The sequence below is a fragment of the Lytechinus variegatus genome, chromosome 17 (assembly GCF_018143015.1).
Source record: "Lytechinus variegatus isolate NC3 chromosome 17, Lvar_3.0, whole genome shotgun sequence".
Classification (NCBI taxonomy): Eukaryota; Metazoa; Echinodermata; class Echinoidea; order Temnopleuroida; family Toxopneustidae; genus Lytechinus; species Lytechinus variegatus.
In genome coordinates, this window is record NC_054756.1 from 1,325,415 (window position 1) to 1,353,412 (window position 27,998).

Below are 27,998 nucleotides of genomic sequence, written 5' to 3' on the forward strand. Positions count from 1 at the left end.
GTTTTTAAAAAGGTTCCCTCGCTTACCCCTCAGTAAAAGTCATTTACAGAAAGCAAAAGGCCTGAAAATATTGCTATCGTAAAAAAGGGAAGGAAGGTATTATTATTCAATATTATTAAGTGAATGGTATATCAAAATCTTACCACAACGTCTATTTCATTTTAAAAATATTTATAATTTTCACTCGCGCAACTTGCTTTCTCGTGACAAGGCCTTCTAGTTTCTCGTTTTAATCATTTTATCTATTTCATTTGTTTAGTTATTGATTTTTTTTTTTTGGGGGGGGGTATTACGCCTCTTTTTGGGACCTACCTGAAAGTATATATTTGGGTTTTTTTCGATTTACGCTCGCAAAATGTGCATGAAGTAACGAAAGAATGATGACAAGGGGGTATATTTGTTGGCGTATTATTTTTCTTGAGGATCAAAACGTTGTATCCAATCACGTGTCAGTTGTAAGCATGTTTTCGATGTTAAGGTACACACTCATTAGTACTAGGGCTAGGGAATGGGATTGTTTGTAAAGCCTCGGTCGCAAGGCAGGTGAGAACGACTCCAGACCGAACTAATCCCTAACGTTACTTTCGATCCCATTGGTCCGTTTAATTAATTTGGAATCGATTTCCTTGTTTTGGCTGTAGAGGGGCGATGTGTATCAAGGCGGGATATACCATAACAGTTCACAATTGAAATATTAATAGCTCAATGCCATCAGACCTCCCTGAGCGACACAAACGCTACAATCTCTCCATACATGACTGCGTTCTTTCAGTAAGTTATTCGGTTAAGTTCCAGGATACAATAGACACACGATGAAAGAGGGCAATACACGGGATATGCATGAAAACCACAACGGCATAAAACTATTCTATAGCCCTAAAAAATAATAAACTTGAGATGTCAGCACTTATCTGTTTATTTCATGTCGGGTGCCTGATTTTAAGACTTATCCTTCTTTGGCTCCCCCACAGTAAAGTACATTTTTTTGTTTTACTTTTGATCAACTCGGTTCAATTGTACGTAACGCAAATATGGCGTGTGTATTTTCGTGGATGTTTTTGTCGGTTTTTGTGCATGCTAACATGCAATCATTATCTAACAATATTCGACAATAATTAGATAAAGACATGTGCAGGATCTTTCAAAATGTCTGACGCGATTCTGCTGATGGGATCTTGAATGGAGGGACAGAGCGTATCAGGGAGAAGAATACAAGGCCAAGTTGGTGATATGTTGTGGATGATAGTGAGTTTTCGCTCCGGGATGAATGACGGATTCGAGAACACAGTATCATGTATTGAAAATACCCGTCATAATTATGACAAAAACACCTGGGCTCCGTAACACAAAGATTAGCGATCAATCGCTATATGAATTGACCAATCAAGATCAATGATACACGCGCATTTGAAGCAAAATACTGACTAGGAACCAATCAGAAGTGTTCTTTAATATTTGCTATTCATCGCAAATCTTTGTGTTACGGAACCCTGCGAGGTCTTTGTCGAAAGTTGGTTAGCCGGAATAGCACTTTCAGAGCTGACGAAAATTTTGCAAATGATGATATGTTGTTTGTCTAGAGTCCTGGACGAAATTGCTCTTTTAATTTACCAGTTTCTCGACAAAGTCTTCTTAGGTCGGTCTTGAAAGGCATTTGACAATATATTTTCTTTGTCAGTGGCGGACCGTGACCCGGAGGAGACAAATGTAGTGTTGCTGAAATAACATAAGAGCCAATTTAGACAGCATATGTAGTGAGACTGAGTCTTGACTCTCTGAGTCCATTTTAATGTCTGATTCAATGTTGTACATTTAGGTGTGGCTTCACTCAAGCAAGGGAGGGCATTGGCGGCGGAAGCCAAAAATTTTAGGAGGGGACGTAGGAAAAAAAATTGACAAGCAAAAAAAAAAAAAAAAAAAAGGTCATCAACAACAAATTTAGGGGGGACCGTCCCCCCCCCCTCCTCAAATTTAGGGGGGACACGTCCCCCCCGCTTCCGCCGCCTATGCTCAAGCACGATAGTCAATTCAATAGCTTAACTTAAACATGTAAGATTACAATGTATGCAGTAACTAACCAGGTGGTGACCTGAATATCTCTTCATGCAAAACATTACTTTGAATACATTACAGTTGCATCAATGAGGGGCACAAACCATTGGACATGTTGGAGGGGCACAGCATTGTTCACAAAGAATACAGTGCCCCTCCAATCATCTGTCTCCTTCGGGTCACGGTCCGCCACTGTTCTTGGTTATTGAATCTGCCATGCATCATGGAGAGAGAACTCCGTATTGGAAGAAGAAATATTGAAATGTTATTATTTACATCAGGCTTTAAAGACCATGACGATGGTTGCTTCATTGCTATAATTCAACATTTCTTTGTTGTTGGATGATTTATTTGTTTTAGGGGTTATATATTCTCTCTACATTCAGATGATGTTGTTGTTCGGCTGAACCAGGGGCTGGACTCGGCATAGTTCAGGTTCACGTTTGTGTATCCCTATTAAATTGCAATTAATTTCAACGTACGTGCTCTTAGAAGCTTCCTATGTATCTGCGTAAATTGAGCTTGAATGAAAATGATGATGATAAACTTGCTCAGCCAATGCAGTAACATAGCAACCATTAGTGTTTTTATTTTATTTTTTATTTATTTATTTACCACTTGGGGGATGGAACACCCTATCAGCACATGCTGTTTTTCGTAGGGGTCCATTCGGGGGGGGGGTATACCCCCCATATTTCAGGTAGGGGGATGGCCTGTGTTATTATCCCCCCCAAAAAAAAAAAATAATAGTAATAATAATAATTTGAGGTCAAACATAATGACATTTTAAAATGAATCATAAGACAAGTTGTATTAATCATAATTTAAAAACGATTTAAAGGGAACTTGGAAGGTAGTAAGGTTTTGAAAAACAAAAAGATACCTAAATTTCGATATCTGGTGGTTGACGATTCTTGTTTAACAGAACCTTGTGATATTTTGTTGCATTTGAATAAATATTTTGTTTCTATTGAAGATAGTATTCTTGATACTATACGTCTTTTTAACAAGAATCCGTCAGACATTTAAAATACTGTTTACCCACATTCATTTCTTTGTACAGCCATATCTGAAGCTGATGTTATTAATGCTGTATTGGGATCAAATGATTGCAAGAGCCCAGGGAGTGATGAAAATGAAAGCAAAGTTTTTAAAAAATCAATTCATGTAATAGCTCCAGTACTGTCATATATATCTAATATTTCTATTTTCTAAATTTCTAAATTCTATCCTGAAAGTAGAAATACCTAGGATCGAAGAGTGGTTTCTTGTAAATAAATTGGTTATTAACTCTTCTAAGACATATTTAAAACAAAAATAAGAAACTTTTTGACAATCTTAGTGATATCCACTTGAATGATAAAAACATATTACAAGTTTCTACAATTAATTTTCTTGGAATCACTCTTGATGGAGCCCTGTCGTGGTCTTCTCATGTAAATGTAATTTTTTTTAGACAAAAATATATTTTGCTATTGGTGTTATATTTAGAATAAGACATTTTATACCACGTCAAATTTTATTATACACTTATAATGCAACCATTTTACCACATTTATCTTACTGCACAATGACTTGGTGTAGTTGTGCTCAAACACATTTAAATAGAGTCTTTGTCTACAGAAGAGAGCATTACGAGCAATCAATAACTCCTACCCAACTGAGAACACAATCTGGACCACTATTCTGTAAATAGTCTAGATGATTGGTAAAAAAAAATGTTCAGTAAATGGTACAAGCATGAAAATTGGCATATAGGTATAGTAAATTATTCTCAAGATTTTTAGCAGGGGGTGCCAACGTGAGTTTCCCAAATATAGCAACGGTTACTAGGTAACATATTTACCTTAGTAACAAAGCTTTATTGGGCTTGAGGAACAGTTTCACAAGCAATATGTCACATAAAATTTAATCTAAAGCTTATTTCTTTGTATCACAACAGTTTTTATCTATTTATTCATAGCAACGGTTTCTAAGAGAACTTTTTCGATAGCAACAATTGTTTATCATTGTTCAGATCATTATAATTTGATCAGAAGAGCTCAGAAATAAATTTTTGGCCCGTAGATTCCTTATGTCATGAATGTGATAAATGTTTCCATGGGTAGACCCAATGAGCAACAAAGCATTTTTCCTCAGTAACCAATACTTACAAGGTGTTGTTATGATTATAATTTCTATAAGCCACCACATCTTTTCTATTTAAGCACTAATACATTAAACACAACAACTCATGAACATGTATACCATTTATACCTGCCCATGTTAATAGGTACCAGTTGCAAAGTAACATATTTTTTTCAACCGATTGTTAAAGGTCGTATGGTAACATTATTGATGAGTTTAAGAGGTACTTTAATAGATGCTTAAAAATGCAAAACCTTGCACAAATTAAACTACCGCATGTGTTTTATATTTCCAAAACAATGTCGATTTGTTCCATATCATTAGCATTATAATATTTGCTGCATATTAGAAAACTCACCTTAAAACCAGTTTTTCTCCATTTGGAACCCATAATTATAAGGGATTAACCTAAACATAATTATAATTATGTAAAACATCAATCATTGATTAAATTATTTGGTGTCTTTCATAGTAAATGGTTATGTGTTAATGTTTGTTTTTACTATATAGTTACATATACACTTATCATTGAATGATAATAGACCTCGAGATTACTTATATGAGCGATTGATAATAAAGGTAGAATCGATCGACACTTGCATCATCAAGAATTTAAAGTCTAGAAACCCTTGACTTTCCGGCCAGGTCTGTTTCAGTTGGTTGGACCATTGAGTTCCGTTCCCAAGCATGTTTGTCTTGATCTTACAGCTACATGATCTTTCGTGACTGAAGTTAATTTGGACCTCTGAGTTCCGATTCCTGGTGTTTTGACCTAGATACCTGGTGTTTTGACCTAGATACCTGGTGTTTTGACCTAGATACCTGGTGTTTTGACCTAGATAAACCCTGCAGCTCTGGGATCTATCAAGACGTGAAAGATCTTCAAGAGTTGATTTAGACCTGTCAGTTCCATTTCGAGGCATGTTGGTCTGGATCGTACAGCTATAAGATTAATATATGACAACTCAAGCCTGTTTCAGGTCTACTGTATACATGCTATTTATGTCAGTCAATAAAAAGCCTTACTGACAAGTGTGCGGACATTACCCGACATTACATCCCAATGAAGTTTTGTCATTTGGGAGCGATAGTTCATATCAATCTTATTTCAACTTCCCTTTACCCTCTAAGTTCAGTGCCTTAATGACATTTGACCTTGGTCATGGGACCTGAAACTCGCACAGGATGTTTAATGATACTTGATTACTCTTATGTTTAATTTTTTTAACTAGACCAATACAATGTCAGAATTATGATGGCAATTCAACAAATATCCCAAAAATGACCAAAGTTCATTGACCCTAAATGACCTTTGACCTTAGTCATGTGACGTGAAACTCATGCAGAATATTCACTAATATTTGATTACCAGTATGGCAAGGTTTAATGAACTAGGTCCATATACTCCCTAAGCTATGATGACATTTCAAAAACTTAACCTCACGTTAAGATTTGGATATTGACTTCCCCAACATGGTCTAAATTCATTGACCCTAAATGACCTTTGACCATAATCATATGACACCCAATCTCAGGCAGGATATTCAGTAACACTTGATTGACTTTTTGTCCAAGTTTCATGAACTAGGTTTACATACATTTTGAGATATGCTGTCATCTAACAAAACTTAACCTTCGGCTAAGATTTGATGTTGACTCCGCCGCGGAAAAGCCGTCGGAAAAGCGGCGCCTATACAGGGCGTAAAAAACGGGACAGTTTTGAAAAGTCGATAATTTTTTTTTCAAAATGTTGTATCAATATTTTGATGTTAATAGATTCTGTGAGATCTTATCTTTGAAATGCCATTTAAAAAATAAATTTTGTTCATGCTTGAGCGAACACGGGACGTTTTTGTTGGGGGTTCAAAAAGAGGCTTGCGCCAAAATGGCAGAAATGAGAAATTTGATGATTAGACTTTTTGCTAATCAGCAGACTTTATCTTAATCTTTTCATGATCTTTGCCACAATTTTCGAATTATGTTGTCAAACCTCATTTACAAATTTATTTGCCTGAATTAAGTTTGTTTTTCATTTAAACTTCTTTTACCTTTGTATTCTCCTTCATAAGGAAGAAAAGAAGACTTTTTGTCAACCCAAGTAGGAAGATTTGCATTATTAATTGGGAGGATTTGTAATTGTTCAAATCCTTTTATTATGAGAAACAAATCATGTTATGGTATACCTATAAAAGACATGAATCCTATTTTCAAGGGGTTATTGAATGCTTCACTAAGTTTAATTATGTGCTTGACAGGACAAACGGGAAAGGATTCATGTCTTTCAATGGTGCCAGCAATGGTGTATTGAGTCAATATTGAAGGAGCAAGATATGGCAGATCGGGTAAAATGTATTAAAAAGTTGTGAAGCGAGCAAGCAAAAATTTCCACCTTTTCATCAAAATATCAAATTTTTGTGGTTTTGACATAATATTCAGAAAGTGATATCATATTTCACTTTCTATGTTTTCTGTTATTTTTCTTTCCACCTTTTTTCTTGGACATATTTTTTTTTATTGGGGGGAGAGCACCCCGAGCCCCTACCCATCAGTATTCCACTGTTCAAAGGCACCATAACCTTTGTAGCACAAAATGAAAGGATTTGAAAAAAAAACACGCTCTCCCATACTTCGGTTTAAAAAAAATCTCTTGACTAAAGAAGGAATATTCAGAGCTTAAAGAGAACGTATTAAAAAGGAATAAGTCTGCTGATTAGCAAGAAGTCCAACCATCATCATTTTATGCCATTTTGGCACAAGCCTCCTTTTTAAACCCAGACAAAAACATTCCGTGTTCGCTCAAACATGAACGAAACTAATTTTTTAAATAACATTTGAAGGATAAGACCCAAGAGCACCTATTGACACCAAAATATAGAGATCATAATTTGAAACAAATTTTTTCATAGACTTTTCAAATCTGTCCCGGTTTGTTTTTATACGCACTGCAGTCGATAGTCTCACTCTATGCAGGCGAGACAAAAATGGTCTAGGCCCCCTCTTGGTGTGGCGGTTGTTGTTGTTTTTGTTTTAACTATCATAGGATATTGATATCATGATATTAGTGCACTACAACAATGGATTATTAGTTTCGTCGTTTTAAAAAGAATCCAATTGATTTATATTATTAAGAGCCACAAATAGCATGTTATGCCCCTTCACAAATCATTTGCTTCTGTTCACGACAACTATAGATAGTAACATTTTGCATGGTGGAGTCAGTTTCAATGGCCAATAAAAGAAAGTCACACAAACAACTTGACATGACAAAGTGGCAAGTGAAACAGCTAATTGTTTCATAGTGTCCGATATAGAGAGAACACGCTTTTTACTCACAAATCAGCATAATCAGAAAATCAACATAATCTACAAACCCTTTTTTTGTCCATCAAGATATATTGAGACTTTTTTATCTGCACTTGCATATACAAAGATGATATACTGTACATGGTTTCAATTTTTCACAGCAAAGATATATTTTTATTCAACCTCTCCACAGAAATATGAACCTCTTCAAATTTAACAAATCAAAAATATAGAATTTATATTAAGAGATCAACCAGTATACACTGAACGACCTTCTTTATCGGATATCAATTGGATATCATTTACGTCCAGGTGGGCAATTCTTTTTCTCTTGTAACTTAATTATTCCGGGTATTTTCACTCATATTGATCATGTTTACACGCTGCATCGGCTCGCGGTGCAGACTGGCCTTTTTCATGCTTGTGAATGCGATTAACTTGCATCGGCTCGCGGTGCAGACATGGCAATTTTTCTTCGTGTAAACACAAAGCCGAGTCTGCACCGGTAATTAACGCGCGTTTCATGATGTAAATTTGCCCAACGAATCGATTCTGCACCGCAAGCTGGGGCAGCGTGTAAACGCGACGCAGGATAATCCGGGAGCAAAGTCTGCGCCGGCTATCGGGTCTGCACCGCGAGCCGATGCAGCGTGTAAACGCGGTAATAAGCTGCTATTTTCCTCGAATTGTTTTACATGAACGTCGAATAAATTTACCACTCTCCTTTGATGTATTTTCGTCTCTCATCGATACCAATCTGAATAAATTTATGATTTTCATTCATCATAAGCTTGCTATGTTTGGACACGTTCCATTATTATTAGACAAAGGTTATACTTTACAATGTAGCATCTTGGGCTAAATGCTTGCCATCGGATTAAATTGCCATTAGACCCACGCCCACCTCGTCTACATTCTATTTGGTCTAATACCAGTTCGTCTACAACCAATTCGCCAACTTAGCATTTCAGCCCATTAACCATTTTGTCTATTTAAATTTTCCATTAGGTTATATTCATTTTGTGAAATCCACTCATCCACTTGTTATTACACAATGTATGATTAGACGAACTGTTGATGATCCAAAGTTAAAGCACACAATGGGTAGACGTGGTGGATATTGTGGGGCATTCGTTCAAATAACAATTAGACGGAGTGAGATTAAAACCCACCGGTATGAACTTAACAGTTCTTTTAAAGGGGTGGTCCATGCTGAAAATGTTTATAGCCTAATAGATAGAGAAGAATTCACTGAGCAAACTACTGAAAATTTCATCAGAATCGGTCAACAAATAATAAAGTTATTGAAGTTTAAAGTTTAGCAATGTTTTGTGAAAACAGTCGTCATGAATTTTCATTAGGTGGGCTGATGATGTCACATCTCCACTTTCCGTTTTCTTATGTTATTACATAAAATCATATTTTTTTCATGATTTCATACTTGTGTGAATAATATGTCTCCCTTATAATAAAATAAGTCGCAGCAATAAATATCTAATGCACTAAATCAGTTGTCAGTCCATTTTTTCTAGTTCTTGGAGGAAAAAATTTGAATAAACCTATTTTCATGTAATAAAATACAAAAGAACAAGTGGAGATGTGACATCATCAGCCCACCTAATGAGTATTCATGCCGACTGTTTTCACAAAATATTGCTTAACTTTAAAATTCAATGTCTTTGTTATTAGTTATCCGATTTTGATGAAATTTTCGGCATTTTGCTCAGTGAATTCTACTCTATCTACTAGGCTATGAACATGTTCAGCCCGGACCACCCCTTTAAGTGGTATGTCCTATGTACATGATTTAGCAGCACATAGACAATATGTGTCTGATGATATTCATCCCTGGATCTGTCAATGCATGCGATGGCACAAGGTATTGTTCTGCTGAAGTCATATTTTCGAGCTTGCGTCGGTCTGGTGCTGCGAAAAGGATCAAGAAAAAAAAAGGGGGAAGTGCTTATCAGAGTTTCATTTTCATTGCTCATTTCCAAAACTATGATACACGAACAACGAGGGACACATCCTGAAGGTTGTGATTCTACCATTATAGACATCAGGATGTTTAGAGTTTAATCAAACCGGTTATGGAATTCAATATTTTATGAGAGTGCGTATTTCATTTTACGACGATTCTCATACTTGCATTGTTGATTCAATATCACAGTTTGCTGGAAGAGAACAAAGAAAATGTCATTTCTCGATTATCACTTCATGTTCACATTATCGCATTCAGGCAACATGCTAGTGGGGTGGACTTTGGCCTTTGACAGTAAAATAAACTTTGATGCCGAATGCTTTTATTGGAATGACAATGCTAATGTTCATTTCCTCAATATATTGTGAAATATAAAAATGATTATTGCAACAGCATTAATATAATCATTTCATCATCATTATTGTTGTCATCCTTGTTTTCATTTTTATCAAGATTATCATAATCTGTTATCAACATGTTTGATGATGATAATGATGATCATCATCATGAACATCATTATAATTCTAGCTCTCATTGTCAAATTAATCGTCATCATCACCAACACCATGATCATCATCACCACCATCATCGTCATTATCATTATCTTCGTTATCATTATCGAATTCATCATCATCACCATTATCATCATCATCATCATAAACATCATCATCCTCATCAACATCATCATCATCACCACCAACACCACCACCATTATCATCAACATCGTCGTCAACATCGTCGTCATCATCATCATCATCATCAACATCATCATCAACATCATCATCATCAAAATCCTCATCATCGACATCATCATCACCATCATCAGCAGCAGAAGCAGCAGCAGCATCCAGATTACCTCATCATGGAATAGACTTGGAGCGCAGCCAATACAAGTAGGTGAATTCTGACCAATGTAGCCTGGGTTGGAATAAGCCACTTTCATCTCCTCACCTGCAACCTGTATGGACATGATGGACATGTTGAAATATAAAACATTTTCTTTATTTCATTTATTATATCGGAAAAACAACGTATAAAATACAAATGAGTGGTTTAACTATATAAGGGGGATAAAGTAGAGATAAATACATGCTGAACTTGAGATATTTAGTTAAGATATGGTGATCAAGGTAATGATTCAACAAAAGCTCATTCATTTGTAGTTCATTATTTATCTGTTTATAGTACAGTAAAACGTTGTTTGAAATTTTACATAACACTGTATACTGTATGAACCCTACAGTATGCTTAATCTATTGAGAATTTGATATTACAGTTTGACTTCGTTTGAGATTTTAAACAGCTGTTTAAATTGTTTAAGTAACTACCGTAAAGTTGATATAGTAAACAACTTTGTATGTATATAAATTGAAAATTATCTACATTTGAAAGAAAAAAAGTTGGACAAAATATTTCCTAGCTATAGATATAGGCCTATCAATTATGGTACCTATTAGAAAATGCCTTTTAAGCCATAATCTTGAATAAAGGTCTATGAAAAAATAAATATTCAAAACTGTAACTGTAGACCATGTGCTCTACCTTATCCATTTGATAATTTGGGTCCTCCTCATAGAGTTCTCCAACATGGCACCGTAGAGGGCGCTTTACAGATTCTGGCAGGCAGCAGTACATTCGATCTGCGATGGGGCTAATAACCATCGGGTTTACGTTTCGAGGGTCATTTGCTCCTGAATAAGATGGAGTGGGGAAAAATGATGCTTACAAAACTGAGTAATTTTATTTTCTATACAGTTATGTTTAAATAGAATCAATATGAGGCTTTAGTGGCAAAAAAAAAGTAATCGGAAATGGATTAAATAACTCAGTTCACTAAAAGATCGATGCGTTGTTTAGTAGCTAATCGCAGTTATTGACAAATTTGCAATAGTTTCTCAACTTCTCATTAAAACAATTCCTGGTTATATTATTTCATTATTACCGCTATCTCACATTTTGCTATATACATTTAACCTCTTTTCAAAACCAATGTTTATATTATATTTATCAATTAACCTTCACTTTAATTCAGTTTCAATTTCATTCAATTTCTGCTAGCTCACAATTATCCCATTGCAATTATTAATGCATCAATTATTATAGTTACCTTTGCAGTTATTAGTGAATTTGCATTTTAATCATACTTTTAGGTATTTCTATTCAACAATATCTGCGCTTATTAATTATTATTCATCTCAATGATATGTATTCCATTTTTAATGCATTGATTTATTCTAATTTGTATGTAAATGCATTACAATTCGGCTTGGCCGCCATGATCTATCTACTACTTATTTTTCTTTCTATCATTCTCATCTAAGATATTCTATTTTTTTCTAGTGCATAACTAATAAAGTAATGGATGACAACTAAACTATAATGCCTTTAGTAACTTAATTAACTGGTCAATAACTATTATTGAGAGGCTCGGCTAGTAAAAATTGAGAATACCGTAAAAACCTGATAAATATCTAAGATTAATATTGGGATAAAAAAATCGACTAGGGCTAATTATGATTGAATATGATTGAGTTACCCGTTATAAAGCTGAAAATGAATGCCCAGAAGATGGTCATGAGCATAGCTGCACAGCTGTACCAGGCGTATGACAAGGAATATAGACTGGCTATGGCTGGTCTGAAAGAAATTGAGGAGCGGTTTACCATGAAAAGAGATGTAAAAGGATATTGAAAACATGAAAGGTTGAACAGTTGAAGATGATGATGGTGACGATGATGGTGATGATGATGATGACGGTGATGATGATGAGGGTGATGGTGATGATGGTGACGATGATGACGATGATGGTCATGATGATGATGATGATCATGGTGATGATGATACTGATGACGATGATGATGGTAACGATGATGATGATGAATGATGATCATGACGATCATGATCATGATGGTGATGAATTATGATAATGATGATATATTTTTTTTAAAATTTATTTCCATATGACAGGAATCAAACGTATTCAAATATAAGAAGTCGTATAGATCATGTAAAATATGAAGGAAAGCCCATTTCCGCAGTATTAACAAAATACCACTATTTTTCCATGATGATGATGATGATGATGACGACGACGACGCCGATGATGATGATGATGATGATGCTGATGATGATGATGACAACATGGTGTTGATGAAGATGAAATGATACAACAAAGTTAATTTTTGAATATGTTTTAGTACTCCATATATTGCTACATAAATTTCATTTAGATTTCCGTTCGTTCCAAAAAAAATTCCACATCGAATAATAACGGAGAGAGCATGGCCCGTATTATAAAGTCAGGTTTAATTTAGACCATGGTATAACTCTGAGCTAAAATTATGGGAAGCCAAAAGTGTCAAAATTTTGTAAAAGTTGTATGTTTCTTATGTTTACTGTGCTCTTTCCTGATAATTCGATGGTGAAGACAATAATCTTTTTATACTTCCTAGACAATTATGAATGATTTGAGAGCCAAATGAGCTGAAATATGATATCTCTACTGTTAGTGATTTGTGTAACAATTTTATTGGCTGTCCATACTTAAACCACAACTTTAAACCTGAGTTTAAGTTAAACCCGATTTCAGAACACGGGCCCATGAGTTCAACATGCCACTACACTGTAAAAACTGCGGTGTTAAAACTGACACCAATGGTGTTAATAGAGGACCACACCCTGAGGTGTTAAAATTACACCCTACAGATTAAACATAACACCAAAGGGTGTAAATGTAACAACAAAAGGTGTTGTAATAACACCTATAGGTGTAAATCTAACACTACCAATTTAACACCGGTGTAAAATAACTGGTGTGGTCCTCTATGTACACCGGTTAACGCGACAGTTTTGCTGTGTAGAGGAAATGTTTGAAATAGGTTATTAGAACATGCATTAACCATGGTAACAGTTCCGTACCTTTCCACTGGTGGTTCCATTGTCGAAGCATCCATCAAGTTGTCGAACATAACTGTTGTCATAGTTTCCATGGTAACATTACATCCATCTATGCTTAACGGTGGTTTCACCGATGAGGGCGGGTAGATCTGTGCTCCAATACCAATCCAGAGAGACCAAGTCAATCCAAACAGGGTGCCGACGAACGCCCCCTACGTTAGAAAGAAGAAAAGAGGAATATGATTTTGGATACTCATTGTTTTCAAGTGTCCACCTAAACATGTTACATTTTATTCATTTTTAATAACAAGTTCCTGCAAAAAAATTCACACACACACACACCCCTAAATGCATACATGTCAAAACAGCAATATTCGGAAATTAGAGGGAAATACAACAGAATGACCAAAATTATATATATATAAATAGGAAAAAAACAAAATTAAACATACAACAATAATTGCATGAAATTAATTTTACTGCACCACAAATCTATACGTCATTGTATATTGTCTCTATAAATATTCTATAGCTCAAATTGTCAACGAACCCTTGGACTTATCGCTAGATATTAAACAGTTAATCTGATGAGGGCAAGAAGACTATAAGAATATGCACTCGCCGCGCGATGCCTGTAAAACAAGGGTAAGGTTGCATTGCAAAAACTCAGGTGTTGATTTAAAACCAGCCCGGAATCTATATTTGTCCACAACAAATAACGAAGCTTCGGAATTACGAATGTATGCAGAAATTTTTTACTCTACTTACTGCAGAGTTTATCCAAGGAAAGAGCATTCCTGATGTGTATAGGCCAAGAAGAGGACCCCCTATCATTCCAAATACACTGAAAGCCGCCTGTATTCAGTGCGGAAACATAAGAGAAAATATCAAAATCTAAAAGAATGATTTACAAAAGAAAATGGATTTTAAAAAAAGAACGAGAGTAATCAGTATTATCATGATAGTTCATTTTCCTTCACATAACAATCAATTTCAAAAGTCAATATAATATATGTGAATATGTTTATTCTTTGGTATTTCGAAAATAAATTGCTACAAAAGTAAACTATTTGGCGAACGTGGTAAAATAGCTCATAGTTTCAACAAAACTGCATTTTCAATGGCAGAGTGAAATTAAGGATAAACTCCATTCAGTAATTGACCAGCAAATTTAAATATTGGCTATGCAACCCATATTACAAAAAAATATATATAGTTCAATAAGTTTCGCCAATTCCATCCGGCAACCAACCAAACAAAATCCTCGACCAACCGGTACCCGTTAAATTAGTGATTCTTTTTGCATTCTGCATCATTATGTCGTAGTTTATACCTTTTGTTACAATATGTTAATGTTTTATACTAACTATATAATAGGACCCCATTGGAAATAAGACTTTCGGCTTTCATGTGCTATCTTGTCAAGGTATTCTTCAATTTCATTGTAATCTCCTGTGATATTCTTGACGAATAAAATCAATCAATCATTTAGTTAGGGATATATCACTGAAACCTATGAGGATATTTAGTAATAATATGATATCACATACACCGAGAACACTGCCAAGTTGTGAAGAAACAAAGGCCATCGCAATGCTTAGTAGCCCAAAGAAAAGAGCTGTTAGAAGAGAGAGAAACAAAAGAATGTCAGTCAGTCAGAGTCGGCAATGATTCTACACTCACTGCTTCGTCGGGCAGACTCAGAAAATCAGTCATTTTGATTCGTAGTGCGACGAACTTGGCCACACTGCAATCAAACATGTCAAAGGCTAAGATTTTAAAATGTTCGCGTTCCTTATGTGGTTAAAATGTATCCAAGAAACTCATCGTGCCCATTTCTTCTTGAGCAACGTTAGCAAGTCAAATGGTAAACGAAATACCTTAAACAGTTAACAAGGTGTTCCAATATCAATAAGTACGATATTGGTCAAAGTGAATACAATCATGACAAATGCAATGATCATCGTTATTAGATGTGACACTTGGGCTTGAATTTATTCAGAGAATAGGCACACTGTCACATTGCATGTCATGATTGCATTCGCTCTGATCAATATCATATCAACTAAAAACTTGAATACAATTATTCTTTAAATGTTGGGTCTTTCATTACGGTAGGCATTCCCATTGTTTACAAGCATTCAACTAAAAAAATTCAATTTATCGAAAGTTGGTCTGAATCATGTAATCATGGTTCTTTATAATTCAGGATATGATTTGATATGAATGTGTTTGGCATTTCATTAAATAAAATTGAACGAAACTTAATTGAGAATGAATAGATAGAAAGAAATATGAGAGATAAGGGCCGTGAAGAGAAGTGAAGAAATTTCTTCTGATTAAACAGATTATTTTCTATTGTTCTTTTCATGCGTTTACCAAGTCCTTTTGTTATCCATGTGTAAGTTCTTTCTTTCATGTTGGGCCATATTGATTTCACAATGTCCTCTCCAACCACAGCAGCCAGGGAGTTCACTCCAGATGACACTGTACTGTACAATGAGTCCAAAATAATTTAGTAAATGGTAAGTAATATCAATTAATAAGTAACAATAATGCAAACAGATCCATCGAATTTTAGAGCTGTAAATTTTTCATTCGCAGCTTATCCATGGACTCGGCATCACGTCTTAATGCATTGTGAAGTTTACATGGTTTACTATCAGTTTATTGCACTTTCAACATGTTGAACTTAAGGTATTTCTGGGTAAGTCTTTGGTCGGGTTATGCACACATATTTTACATAATTATTGATATTATGTGAGTAAAGAAACAGGTGTTATCTGGTATACATCGTCAAATCATCATAGAATAAGCATTTCTGAAGTGAAATGTAGTTACCTAGACAATATAGGACGCACCATATCTAAACTTTTGTATTGTACTGCTAAAATATTTCACCTTCGAGTAACATTAATACGAACTGGAGGATTACCATAGACAATGAATCTAGACATTTCAAACTTTCATAAATTTCTCGTTCCGTTTTGATGAAACACGTTGTGATCAATTCTCTGTATACAATCCTTCCTGCAAGAAATCTGTTTTCCCCGAGCGTATCAATCTCTTTTTAACGAAAATCTTATATCCAAGAGGCGTACCTGAGGGCAGCACTGAATACGGCTGAGGTAAAAAGACCAGGTAATCCAGGCATCTTGCCGAACAGGTACATCACAAAATAAGGCATGAGCTTAAAAAAAAATAGGAACAAATCTTCGTGTAACATTATCAGTGGCCGTTATGAGTGTCCCAGTGGCCGTGGCGACTGGTCGTCCTACATTGACAAAGAGCTAGAGAGGTCCACCTCCCCCCCCCCCCCCCCCCCCCCCCATCTTTGTCTGATCTTTTTGAAGCCCATCCATTGTAATGAATGTATACCACATGTAGGCCTAAAACAACAAATCCTGATCATGCTGATTGGAAGTTTATCATAAAGGGGAAATTATTTTCCCGAAAGTTAACGTAGAGGGCCTGACTCACAAGTTTCACGTGTTAACCCAGTGATAATCCACCAATCCTCACTGGCCCTCATCAGGGGAGGTGAAGTGTTTGGCACTGGGTTAGGAAGTTCGTGGATCAGGTCCTCTACGTTTAGGTTTGGGGGGGAGGAGTAGCTTAATTATATCAACGTCTAATCTGAAGTAGAGTAGCATGATGGTAGAGGTAAAGGAATCACAAACCAACAATCATGGGGAAAGATTATACACTATTGATTCCCTATTTTATAAAAGGGTTCCTGTAAAAGTATTCACATGGAAAGTACATGAGGTCAACATAAAACTTGGCATATAACGTACTTTAATTATGCTGAACAATGAGGACAGAAGCGATAGCCACGGCAAGCGAAGAACATGAAGAATAACCTCCAATCTGTCAGTGCTTACCTGATCTGATTTGGATACATATCCCATGGTCAGTGGGTCACAATCAGCAAAATTAGCATACATAACGATTCCAGAAATACACGCTGCTGTCACCACGATGATCATGCCAACAATTGCAATGAACAGAGACCTGTTACAAATTACGACAAAGCCATGACTATACGTGAATTTCTTTTGGAAGCAAGTCAATATTCCGAAAACTTTTCCTTATGCGTTGATCTCACATCATGTAATATACAACAGCATTCGCATGATAACGAAGGAATTGAAGGAAAAGGGGAATCCGAAATGATATGGACCATTTTAGAAAGTCATAATACAACGAGCGTGATTGACCACAAACCAAGGACTCTTCTATACTGCACTATTTCGGTGCTTAAAATCATCTTTTCGATATAGTCAAATGCGTATATTCAATTTGTATCTTATTTGATATGTGATTTAGCAGACGCAACAGACATGATCATGATGATAGAGAAGAATATCAAACAAGTGCAAGTTAGCCTTAATGATTATGCAAATTATGAAATTATTTATCGGTTGTCAACATTAACCCGACCGGCTAAAATCAATTAAGATATACCTACAGCAGAGCAGTCTTTTCCGATCCACACGTCAAGTATCTCTGGACTTGTGACTGGTTGACAGCATATAGAGTGCCCCAGAAGAATGTTCCTCCGACAACAACTGTCCAGAATGTATGGCGTACAGTTGGGTCTGGGTTGAAACTAGAGAGAGAGAAAGTGATTGAAGTCATTGGTTTACTTGTTGTCGTAACTTTTTTACATGAGCATTGACCTAATTATGCCTGTTTATTTTACATTTCGTTCTTTTTTGTTAAAGAGTAACGGATATATAATGTCATTAAGAGGTGCTTAATTATTTTAGGTTTCCTGGGCATATTCATGCTTCTCTTTAGCTAGTAAAACATCAAAGATAACAAGATATATACTTAATCCACAAAATATGCAGTAAATTCAATATACGAAATATATAACATCGGTACACATGAAAAGGACAAGCGACGGACTCACTCCCAAATATCAAGTCGCCCGCCCTCTCCGGCGATCCGCCAAGCCTCGCTGAATCCATTCAAGTTCATGGAACCAGCGATGATGACAGCAAGGAATCCGGCCATCATGACAGTCACTTGAAATGTATCGGTCCATAGTACAGCTTTCATTCCACCCTTTTACATATTTAGATCATGGAAAAGCAGGGTAAATTGTTATTCGAAGGGATTGATAATACTGCAATAATGATTATTGATTATTAGTCTGCTTTCCAAACCCTTCACTCAAGTTAAGGGGTCTGAGTGCGTAGCCTGAAATAACTTGTGTACCAAAAAAAAACCCAGCAAGTTTTATTTATGAGCTAGTCTTGTGTGAAGACCCATTTGTCTATAAAAGTTTCAATCAGGGTCTGTGACTGCAGAATAGATGAGGTGATGAATGTTGCAGTGATTTCGTTCTGTATATTTCGTTTGTTTAATTTATTATATGCGGAAGTCATATGCATCCAGATGGTAATAATCCGAATCTTATGATTGCTTTATTTATCGAAGCTGGCGTCGTGAAGTTTACAAACGACTATTCTATACAATCCGAAGTTAACAGAAGAATTGAATAACCATAGATATCAATAACAATATGATTAATAATAATTGGAGTAATATCAATAAGTATTTTTATGAATAAGAATAATCGAACAAGGAGGCTGCTCTGTGGAACGCCACAACTTTTTGATCGTAAAGCTGGCATATTTACCTACAAATATTGTTTTCTTCTTGAATAATATTTATTGCACCATTCTAAGACTTTTCCCTTAGATTTTCACCGTAGATTGAAAGCTTATCAAGGTATCAAGGGGTGTCATTCTTGAATGTATCGAAAGACTCATAAAAGTCCAGGGCCCATTTTTACAAAGAGTTACGATTGATCCGGTTAATCGTCACTTTATGGAAATCCATCAGTGTCATAATTTTTCCTATAAAAAACTTGTACAAAGTCCTTTGTATGCAAAAAGAAGCGCAGTGAATTTTCAAGAAAACAGTGAATGCATGAATATACATCATAGCTAGAAAATATTTTGAACAAACATGCATAATAGATGTTGATGTTGCTGGCCGTCCATAGTTGGATTGATTGGATCAATCGTAACTCTTTGTGAGACAGGGCCCAGGAATGGTTATCAATGATAATACTTACGATAGTGGTATAGAATGTACAGACAATTCCTATCGCCAAAACGGATCCCCACAGATGCAAACCGCTCACTGGAAAGAAATATTCCAATCAGTCTTAAAAAATAGTTTAGGGAAATTAATTAACATAAAAAACAATGAATAGTGGGCTTTAAACAAGTTTAAAACATACTTGGGCAATTGCATAATGTACGTCCGACCCCATATGTGGGACCTTCATGACATTTTGGGCCGAATTCACAAAGGTGGTTTTGAAAACCCACGGTTGAGTTCATGGTTTATAGAGGAAATCTGCATAAACCATGGACTCAACTGCGGATTTTCAAAACCACCTTTTTGTGAATTCGGGCCTATGTCTCTTTTGGCAGTCTGCATAACGTTCTCAAAGAAACATGAATTGGTCAGTTTATGAAGTAAAGTAAAACTTGAGAAAAAATGGGGGTCGGATGTGCAAAAATAATGATCATTTTATGGAATTTCCCTTTTCTTTTCAACTCCAACTTCGTGATCGTAAAGACATACTAGACACCTTTAGATCTGAACTACAGACCGATCTTTTCCCAGCACAGGTAATTTGCAATATTTAGGGAGTTGGCGCCTTTTTTCTTCTGTTTTTGTTTCTTTTACAGAAAAATGACCCTATGAAAATGCTGTTCATCAACACCATCATTATAAAAAAGAATTATTAAATGTTTGATCATTTGTAAAGCCAGATAATAATCATGAAAAAATGGAAATGATGCCTTGAAGATGAGTTTGGTATCCTGACCACAAGATTTAAAAAAATACATTATTTTCCGTCTTTTTGCCTCTTTTCTTCTAAAGCATCATTTAGGCCTAAAGTTGACTCAAAATAGACAACAAATTTAAAGGTTCACCCCTTCCCATTTTTAAAGAGATTTAGGGGATGATCAGGTACCAAAGATGGCGGAAACTAGCTTGTCCAAACATCCACTTCAAAACGAATACGAACAGGCAGTTTATGTAAGGGCAACATTTTAGTATACTTACCTTGGTTTAAGGCAAGGGCAGGAGCATAGATGACGATACCAAGGTATAATGCCTGTAGGTGAAGATGTCATTATTTAATCCGATATTGAATTGTTTGAGCGTTATTATTATTTCTTTACTAATTGTTTATGATTCGTTTGCCGAACTTGTAAAGCACCAACTTGACGTAGATTCTCTATCCAGTAACTTGCTGAAGTATTGTCTTTTGTAATGCTTTAAATGATTAGAAAGGCTGCCTGAATTAATTCTTATATCATAAAGCAGATGACAGCAATGTGTGCAATCAATGTAGAACCACCAGTCGTAAATAATAATTTAAAAAACCCATGCCAAGTGAACAATTTTTTAACGAACTGATTGTTGAGTGATCTGGGGCCCGTTACAGAAAGAGTTCCAATCAATCGCAACCCTAAAAATCATGCGCAACTTGATTTTCAACCAATCAACAGCGCGCAATTGGGACTTTAACAATTGATTTTTTGGCGTTCGTTTGAACGCAACTCTTTCTGCAACGGGCCCCTGGTAGTCGAAGGGAGGGGAATGGGGAGGAGTCGGTCTGGATAAAAAATAGATTACGTCTATTCATGGAGGTTAATGGCATATTCACTAAAAATAAATTGGTTGCCTACCACGTTCTTATGAAAATGAAAAAAATGAAAATCCATAATTTATTGTTCGAAATAGATATGAAATGTAATAATGTAATATGTAATTATTTTGAGCTAGACCAGGGGAAGTCCCCAAAGTTGTAACAAATGAAAGCTAGATCAGCTGGAAAGGAAACTCTATGAATACACCACGACGGAAGTTTTTCCATAGTCTCTGGCTACTTTCACACGCCCTTAAAGGTCACGTCCACCCCAGGAAAATGTTCATGAAAAATCATTAGAGAAAAATCAGACAAGTATAACAATGAAAATTCATCAAATTCGGATATAAAACAAGAAAGTTAAGACATATTAAAGTTTCGCTGATTTTTCAGAAAACAGTTATATGCACAACTCAGAAACATGCAATTGAGAGTGTTGATGATGTCCCTCTCTCAATTTTTTTTTTTCTGGGGGGGCGTCGCGATCTATATGTTATGACTCTCGTCTTCCAATCTGAGGGACGTGGGTTCGATCAATTCATAGTCATGGCGTGTTCTCCTTCAGCTAGAAATTTACCCACATTGTACTGCACTCAACCCAGGTGAGGTGAATTGGTGCCCGGTAAGAAGAAATTCTTGGCATGCCAGAGCGCCTGTATTAGGCAGCACAGCTATAGACGGGGTAATAAGAGCGGCGCTTTGTATCCTCAGGCAAAAAGCGCTTTAAAAAACCAGCTTTTATTATTTGAATCATACAATATTTCATTTTACAGATTTGACAAAAAGACCAACTTGACTGAACCATGAAATGGTAATTCTACATGTTCAGTGAGGAATAAAACTCTTTCATGGGATGGTGTGGAGAAAATTAGAATATTTCATATTTAATAAAATAAAATACAAAAGAATTAGTGAGTGGGTGACGTATTAGTCTACCCGTTTGTAAACCGTACAGGATGTGCATACATCTATTTTGTGAAATTAAGTGAAACATTAAAATGTCATTGTTTTCTTGTCTTATATCAGATTTTCATTACAATATCAGCTTTTTTTATGCTTGTTGGATTTATCTTTATTCAAATCAACTTTCGGTTAGGTTGGACTCGTCCTTCAATATGATGATGCGACTATTTTGATCGCCATCGCAGTAGACATTGCATTCTCCCAATACGTTCAATAGCTTTTGGTAACAACCGATTGAATCTGACTTATACGCATTTTTATTTGGTGAAGCAATGTTGAAATTATGACATTCTCGATTTGTCCCCGTGCAACATAAATAGCGCCATTTATGTGTAAGGGGGGGGGGGGGGTTCGCTCTTCCGTTTGCAGTGCCAAGCTATACTTCGAAAATGAAAAGTCTTCAAATGCAATGATGGGATCGAAACAGTCGTAGTCCAAACAAAATGTTCTACGTTACCACTTCCTTTTAATAATAGCTGGGGTGAATTATCAATCGTTAAGCCTTGTGCGTTTGTTGATTTGTGTGTTGTTTTTTTCTTTTTCACTAAAGTCGGAAACGGATATATGGCAACAAATAAATGACACTTGAAACCAACCTAGTAGAATACATTTTTTTCATCTAAATTAAATGCTATCAGACTAAACAGGAATTTGGTTAGTTATGAAATGTTTAAGTTTCGCTAAAAAAAGTTGTGTGCAAATCCTGGTCGGTATGCAAATGAAGGGGTCTGTGACATCACCCACTCACTATTTATCTTGCATGTCTTGTATTTCATTTCATGAATTACGAAATATTATAGTATTAATCCTTATTGTCATGTGAACATGTGGAATTATCATTGGTTTAACATCTTATGGTTCAATCAAGTTAATCGTCTCTATTTAAGATCGGTGAAAATTGAAATTTTGTATTCAAATAATAAAATACAAAAGAATAGTGAGTGACATCATCGACACTCTCATTTTCATGTTACTGAGTTGAGCTGATTTGTTTTGTGAAAGAAAATTGAAATTCTGTTGTGAGTTTTGAAGATTATGACCCAATACAGTGTTACAAAGTAAGGAAGTACACTCTTATAAAGATTAATCAGAATATTGCACCCAGAAGAAAAATGTATAACTCCGGGTAAATGAAAAATAAGCAAGAAATTATTTGAAAAGTACGAGATCGATGAATCATAATTTCTTAATACGATTTCATTGATATTTCCTTAAATGATAAAATCTATGTAGCCTTTCTTAAAGTAAACTATACCGTGAGAAAGGACCTCTTGCAAACTGAAAATACATTTGACTTTATCGAGAGCATCATTTGTCATATATGTCTAAAGTAAAGTAACGGAAACCTCTCCACTCCCTAAATGAAGGGTTGTGAGGACTTCACAAGTCATGATCCTAGGAAACAGGAGTGCTGAAAGGGAATTTTGACCAAAGTCACCTTCATTTTCGAACTAAGAACTATTTTATTAGCATGTCTATACGTTTTCTGTTTTAACGAACAAGGGGAAGTTAACCCTGAAGAAAATTTGGTTGTAAAAATGACAGAAAAGATAATAAAAGACATTGGTGAAAATTTGAGGAAAATCCATTAAAGATTAAGAAAGTTATTAAAATTTTAAATTTTGGATTTGTGACGTCATAAAAGAACAGCTGCACCATATGTAATATAAAAATGCATAAACTTCAAATTTTCAGTGGTTCGTGGTGACAAAATTTAGTTGTTTTTTCTTGAGGAACGGGTGTGAAATGCTTTGTCTATTTCTATACTGAAAGTACAGTAAAAACTGTTTTCAACTTTCTGAGAAAATGAAATTTCGTTGATTCTTTTTACCATAGTTACGATATGTAGAAAAGCTGTTCACATATGACGTCACAAATCAAATAATTAAAATTGTAATAATTTTTTTATTCTTTGAGGGATTTTTAAACCTTCGGCAATATTTTGTATTTTATTTTCTGTTATTTTTACAATATTTTTTTTTGGGGGGGTTAACTTCCATCTTAATAAATCGTTTCCAGCCCCTTGGAACATAACGGGCTTACAGGCTTGGAAAAAAGCAAGTGCTTCTATAATTCGAATATATAGTTCGACCATGGACCTACTAGCCATACTGCAGTAGTAACTACATAAGTAGAAAAAAAAATATTACGAGATATTAGGTTGGGAAAATGCAAACGAATCAAAATGATTACCATTTGTAGAAGATAGAGAACAGTTCCCAGTAATCTTGTTGGCCTGTTGAATCTCTTTTCTAAGTACTGTGAAAACAATAAAGAAATCAATGTAAATAAAATATTAAACCCCTTACTCTCTTAACATTACTTAAATGGTCTGAATTTCCATTATCCTCACACTTTGTTCCCATGGCGTTACTAGCGTGTACCTACGGGGGGTGCGGAGGGGGCAGACTGCCGCCCCCCCTGACGAGTCAAAACTCATGCAAGGGACGTTTCCCTGCCGCCCCCCCCCCCCCCTGACGAGTCTAAACTGATCCCTTGCCCGCTCCTTTGAACTTGAAGACCTTTTTTTTTGCTTGTCAATTTTTTTTTCTGGTACAAAATCATTTATTTGTGGTTGAAGACCTTTTTTTTGGCTAGTCAATTTTTTTGGCGGACGAATTTGCCCCCCCCCCTGTGGAAAATCCTAGGTACGCCACTGCATGGCGTCATCAGCATAGATTATGTGGATTGGTGGATCTGCATGCTCATGAATAATTCATAACTTCTCGTCTTCGCAAGAGGCTAGTCTCGTCTCAGCCACTACATGACGGGGAATGTAGTCAAGTCACAAGGCCTTGTAAAAAGGCTATCAATTTGCCAACCCGTTTCTTTTTATTACGTAACGTTTATGAACAACCTGTTATTGCCACAATTAATGTTTTCTTTAACTTCTGGGATTTCCTGTTAACCAACTAGAAAGCAAAGTTAGCGTTACCAGAGAATCATTTCATGAACTTTTTACTGGATGCTAATTCTTGACTTGTTTAACTAGTGACATAATTATTATGCAGTGCGTCCCAGAAAAGGACAAACTCCATTTTCAGTTCATTGACGACATTTCATGACATAGTTGTGATCATTAATGTAATCAACTAATGGTAAATCACTGCATGATTTTGATGCAGCATGTTTCACTTTAATAATGATTCGGTATAGGATTCATTTCAGTAACAAACGAAATGAATAATAAAGGATTTCATTGGATCGCTGATCACCAACAAATGGAACGGAGATAGAGCGAAAGGAAAAGCAGAGCCTATTTGACACGTGTGGGGATATAGTATTTCGAAGACCAGAGGCCCGCTGCAGAAATAGTTGCAATCAATCGCAACTCTAAAAATTTTCAACCAATCAACAGCGCGCATTTGGGACTTACGATTGATTTTTTGACTTGCGTTTAAACGCAACTCTTTCTGCAACGGACCCCTGGGCTCCGGAGCACAAAGCATAACAATTGATCGTACGCTTGAATTTTACGATTGAATTTTACGATTGATCGTACATTGTAGTCAATGCAATCAATCGTAAAAATTGTTCTACATTCATTGCTTAGCTTTGTGCTACGGGTTCCAAATATCTTTCATACATGTATAGTAAGAAGTGTCGTTGACGAGTGGCCTAAGGTGCTAGCTAAACGCATGAAAGTCCTGGGTTCGATCCCCGGTCACGATACTTATGCCCGTGAACTAGGCATTTAATCAACAGTATTAGTTTACGATACAAGCCATAGTTCAAATAAATGTTATACGCATTTTTGCTAACTATGCGTCGACTTGGTCTTTTTTTTTTTCAAATAAGGCATATTTTTTTGTAAGTTTCACATGACTCTACGCACGACTGATGATCATTTTTTGTGGAAGGTGAAATACACCAACTATTCCCCATGTTGGTAAATGTCCCGACGAGAAAAGGTCGCCAGCAATGCGTAAAGTCGTCGTAACTTTCGAACAGCTTTCTACATACTCATCTAATATGCAAACTTTGAGATCATTCGTTCCAAGACCTAAAGACGGTAATAGTTTTGAATTCTTACCTCATTGGCACTGGTCACTCCTAACCGATAAAACGTAGGTAAGAAAAGGGACGTCAACAATCCAGTAAATATAAAGGCTATTCCGTAGAGCCAGTACATCGGTCCATTCAAATACATTTCGGCTGGCGTTCCAAGTACGGTGATCGCAGAGATGAAACTAGCCACCAGCGACATCGCAACTGGAACGGGGTTCATGTCGCGATTGGCAAGCAGAAATTCACGGGTGGTCTTTTGACGGCCTCCTGTAAATGCGTAAAAGACTCCTATACCTGCTGACACGCTGAGCATCCCCGCTAAGATTACATAGTCCCAGGCCTGAAACAGTCCAACGTTGTAGAACTCGTCTTGAGCCATTTTTTACAAGCTTTCCTGTACTTTGGAGAACTTTAAAATCAGACGTTTCACACAAAACATAGAATAAGATATAACGGCTAAAAGTGATAACAGAGACCGTTATACCTGGAGGGGTTTATGAAAATAAATCGGGTCCGAATTAAGCGCGGCAAAGACTGGGCTGAAAAGTTTAGAAAGCGGATCTAGACAGAGTGGTTATACCTTGATGAACGAAGTCACCTTAAGTTCATCGGATGCTGTAGCGGCAGATTGTAGGACACACGCTAGTATAACAGGTCCTAGGCAATTCAGTTAAATTACTCAAACACACTTTCACATACTCCATTCTGACTTTGGAATTCAATCATTTTAAATGTTTATCCGGAAACAGAAAAAGGTCAGCTTATTTCCCGAATTCTTGATGACGCTTTTCTGCGGTCCAGTTTAACTTCCTTTGATCTACCATGTCTACAGAATGTTATTCATGCACAGATACACTCAAATACATTTACAGCGCCAATCGCACAGTACACTCTAATTGGCAAACTGGTGAATTAGACACATTTTGCTAAAAAATTTCAACACATTTTTCGCTGCAATCTTTGGCCTTAACTGTCACTTTTAATCTGACTTAATAAAATATACAGTAGGATTAAGACAGTCATCTGATCTGTGTTATGAAACAGAATAACACTTCAGGGAAAACAATGTCAGTGTCAGTGTTTTCCGAGGGCTGGGGTATTCTTTATATTGACGTTTGCTATCATGACCTGTGTAGCCTGACGCATTTGTAACGATCGTCTCGTTTCAAATTGCCCTCGCTTTCATGAAACGTTAAAAAGTTCAAATTCTCTGTGTAATCTTGTATTATTTTCTCCTATATGTTTTTCTATAATATCCCCTTCTCCCCCTCGCCCCTCGCCATACCTCTCTTTTTCTTTGAATTTCTCATTCTTTATCACGCTCATCCATTCTCTCTCACTTTCCATGTATAGTCAGGCGCCTTAGACCACTCGGCCACGGAACCTCCACTGTTCTTTTTTTTTTTAAATAATATTTTATTTTCTTCCTCTTTCAAAACAATAAGTTGACAATCACAATTCATATAAATAAAGATTCTTTGCATGTATACAAGCAATTAACAGTCAAACAAATAAATATATCAATATCAATTAAATTACAAATATTTTAAAAATGATTACAAATGAAATCAAACCGCCATATTTCTCTTCTATCATGTCTATAACAATATGAAACTTATTTTTTTTAAGAGAGAAAAAAAAAAAAAAATTACCTCAATATCATGTTAATATCAAAATTATGTCAAATCAAATAAGAAACTCTACAAGCCTTCAAGAGGAAGATTACCTATATATGTTTCACTCACCACGCACCCCACACTCCCTACTACACAATATACCACCCCCCCCAAAAAAAAAAAAAAAAAAAAAAAAAAAAAAAAAAAAAAAACACACACGCCCTCACACACACAGAAGACCCCCCCCCCTCCCAGGCAGCAAACATACCATTGCACACTCGCATTCACACGCGGACATACCATTACACACTCACAACACCAGCAGACACATCACACCTGTTTGCATTCAATGTCTCATTCACCC

The 27,998-nt window shown here is 35.9% G+C and overlaps 1 protein-coding gene across 1 annotated transcript; it reads right to left on the reverse strand.

The window, feature by feature from the left end:
- Positions 1-9,181: 9,181 nt before the first annotated feature.
- LOC121430833 (sodium-coupled monocarboxylate transporter 1-like) lies at positions 9,182-26,670 on the reverse strand. Its single transcript, XM_041628251.1, has 16 exons — positions 26,044-26,670; positions 24,204-24,269; positions 20,459-20,510; positions 19,452-19,519; positions 18,279-18,433; positions 17,832-17,972; positions 17,245-17,374; positions 16,462-16,550; positions 15,740-15,852; positions 14,911-14,978; positions 14,129-14,215; positions 13,382-13,572; positions 12,000-12,100; positions 11,006-11,154; positions 10,320-10,421; positions 9,182-9,408 (listed from the first exon to the last, which is right to left on the reverse strand). The coding sequence occupies exons 1-16, from the start codon at positions 26,395-26,397 to the stop codon at positions 9,379-9,381; spliced, it is 1,896 nt and encodes a 631-aa protein (XP_041484185.1). The 5' UTR covers positions 26,398-26,670; the 3' UTR covers positions 9,182-9,378.
- Between the last annotated feature and the right edge of the window lie 1,328 nt (positions 26,671-27,998).

Excerpts from the sequence above, each read along its gene's own strand:
- LOC121430833 (XM_041628251.1), bottom strand. The coding sequence starts at position 26,397 with ATGGCTCAAGACGAGTTCTACAACGTTGGACTGTTTCAGGCCTGGGAC. Across the intron at positions 17,375-17,831 it reads TCGGAAAAGACTGCTCTGCT|GTCTCTGTTCATTGCAATTG; the intron begins GTAGGTATATCT and ends AATTTGTAACAG. Across the intron at positions 12,101-13,381 it reads ATGGAACCACCAGTGGAAAG|ACCAGCCATAGCCAGTCTAT; the intron begins GTACGGAACTGT and ends AATTTCTTTCAG.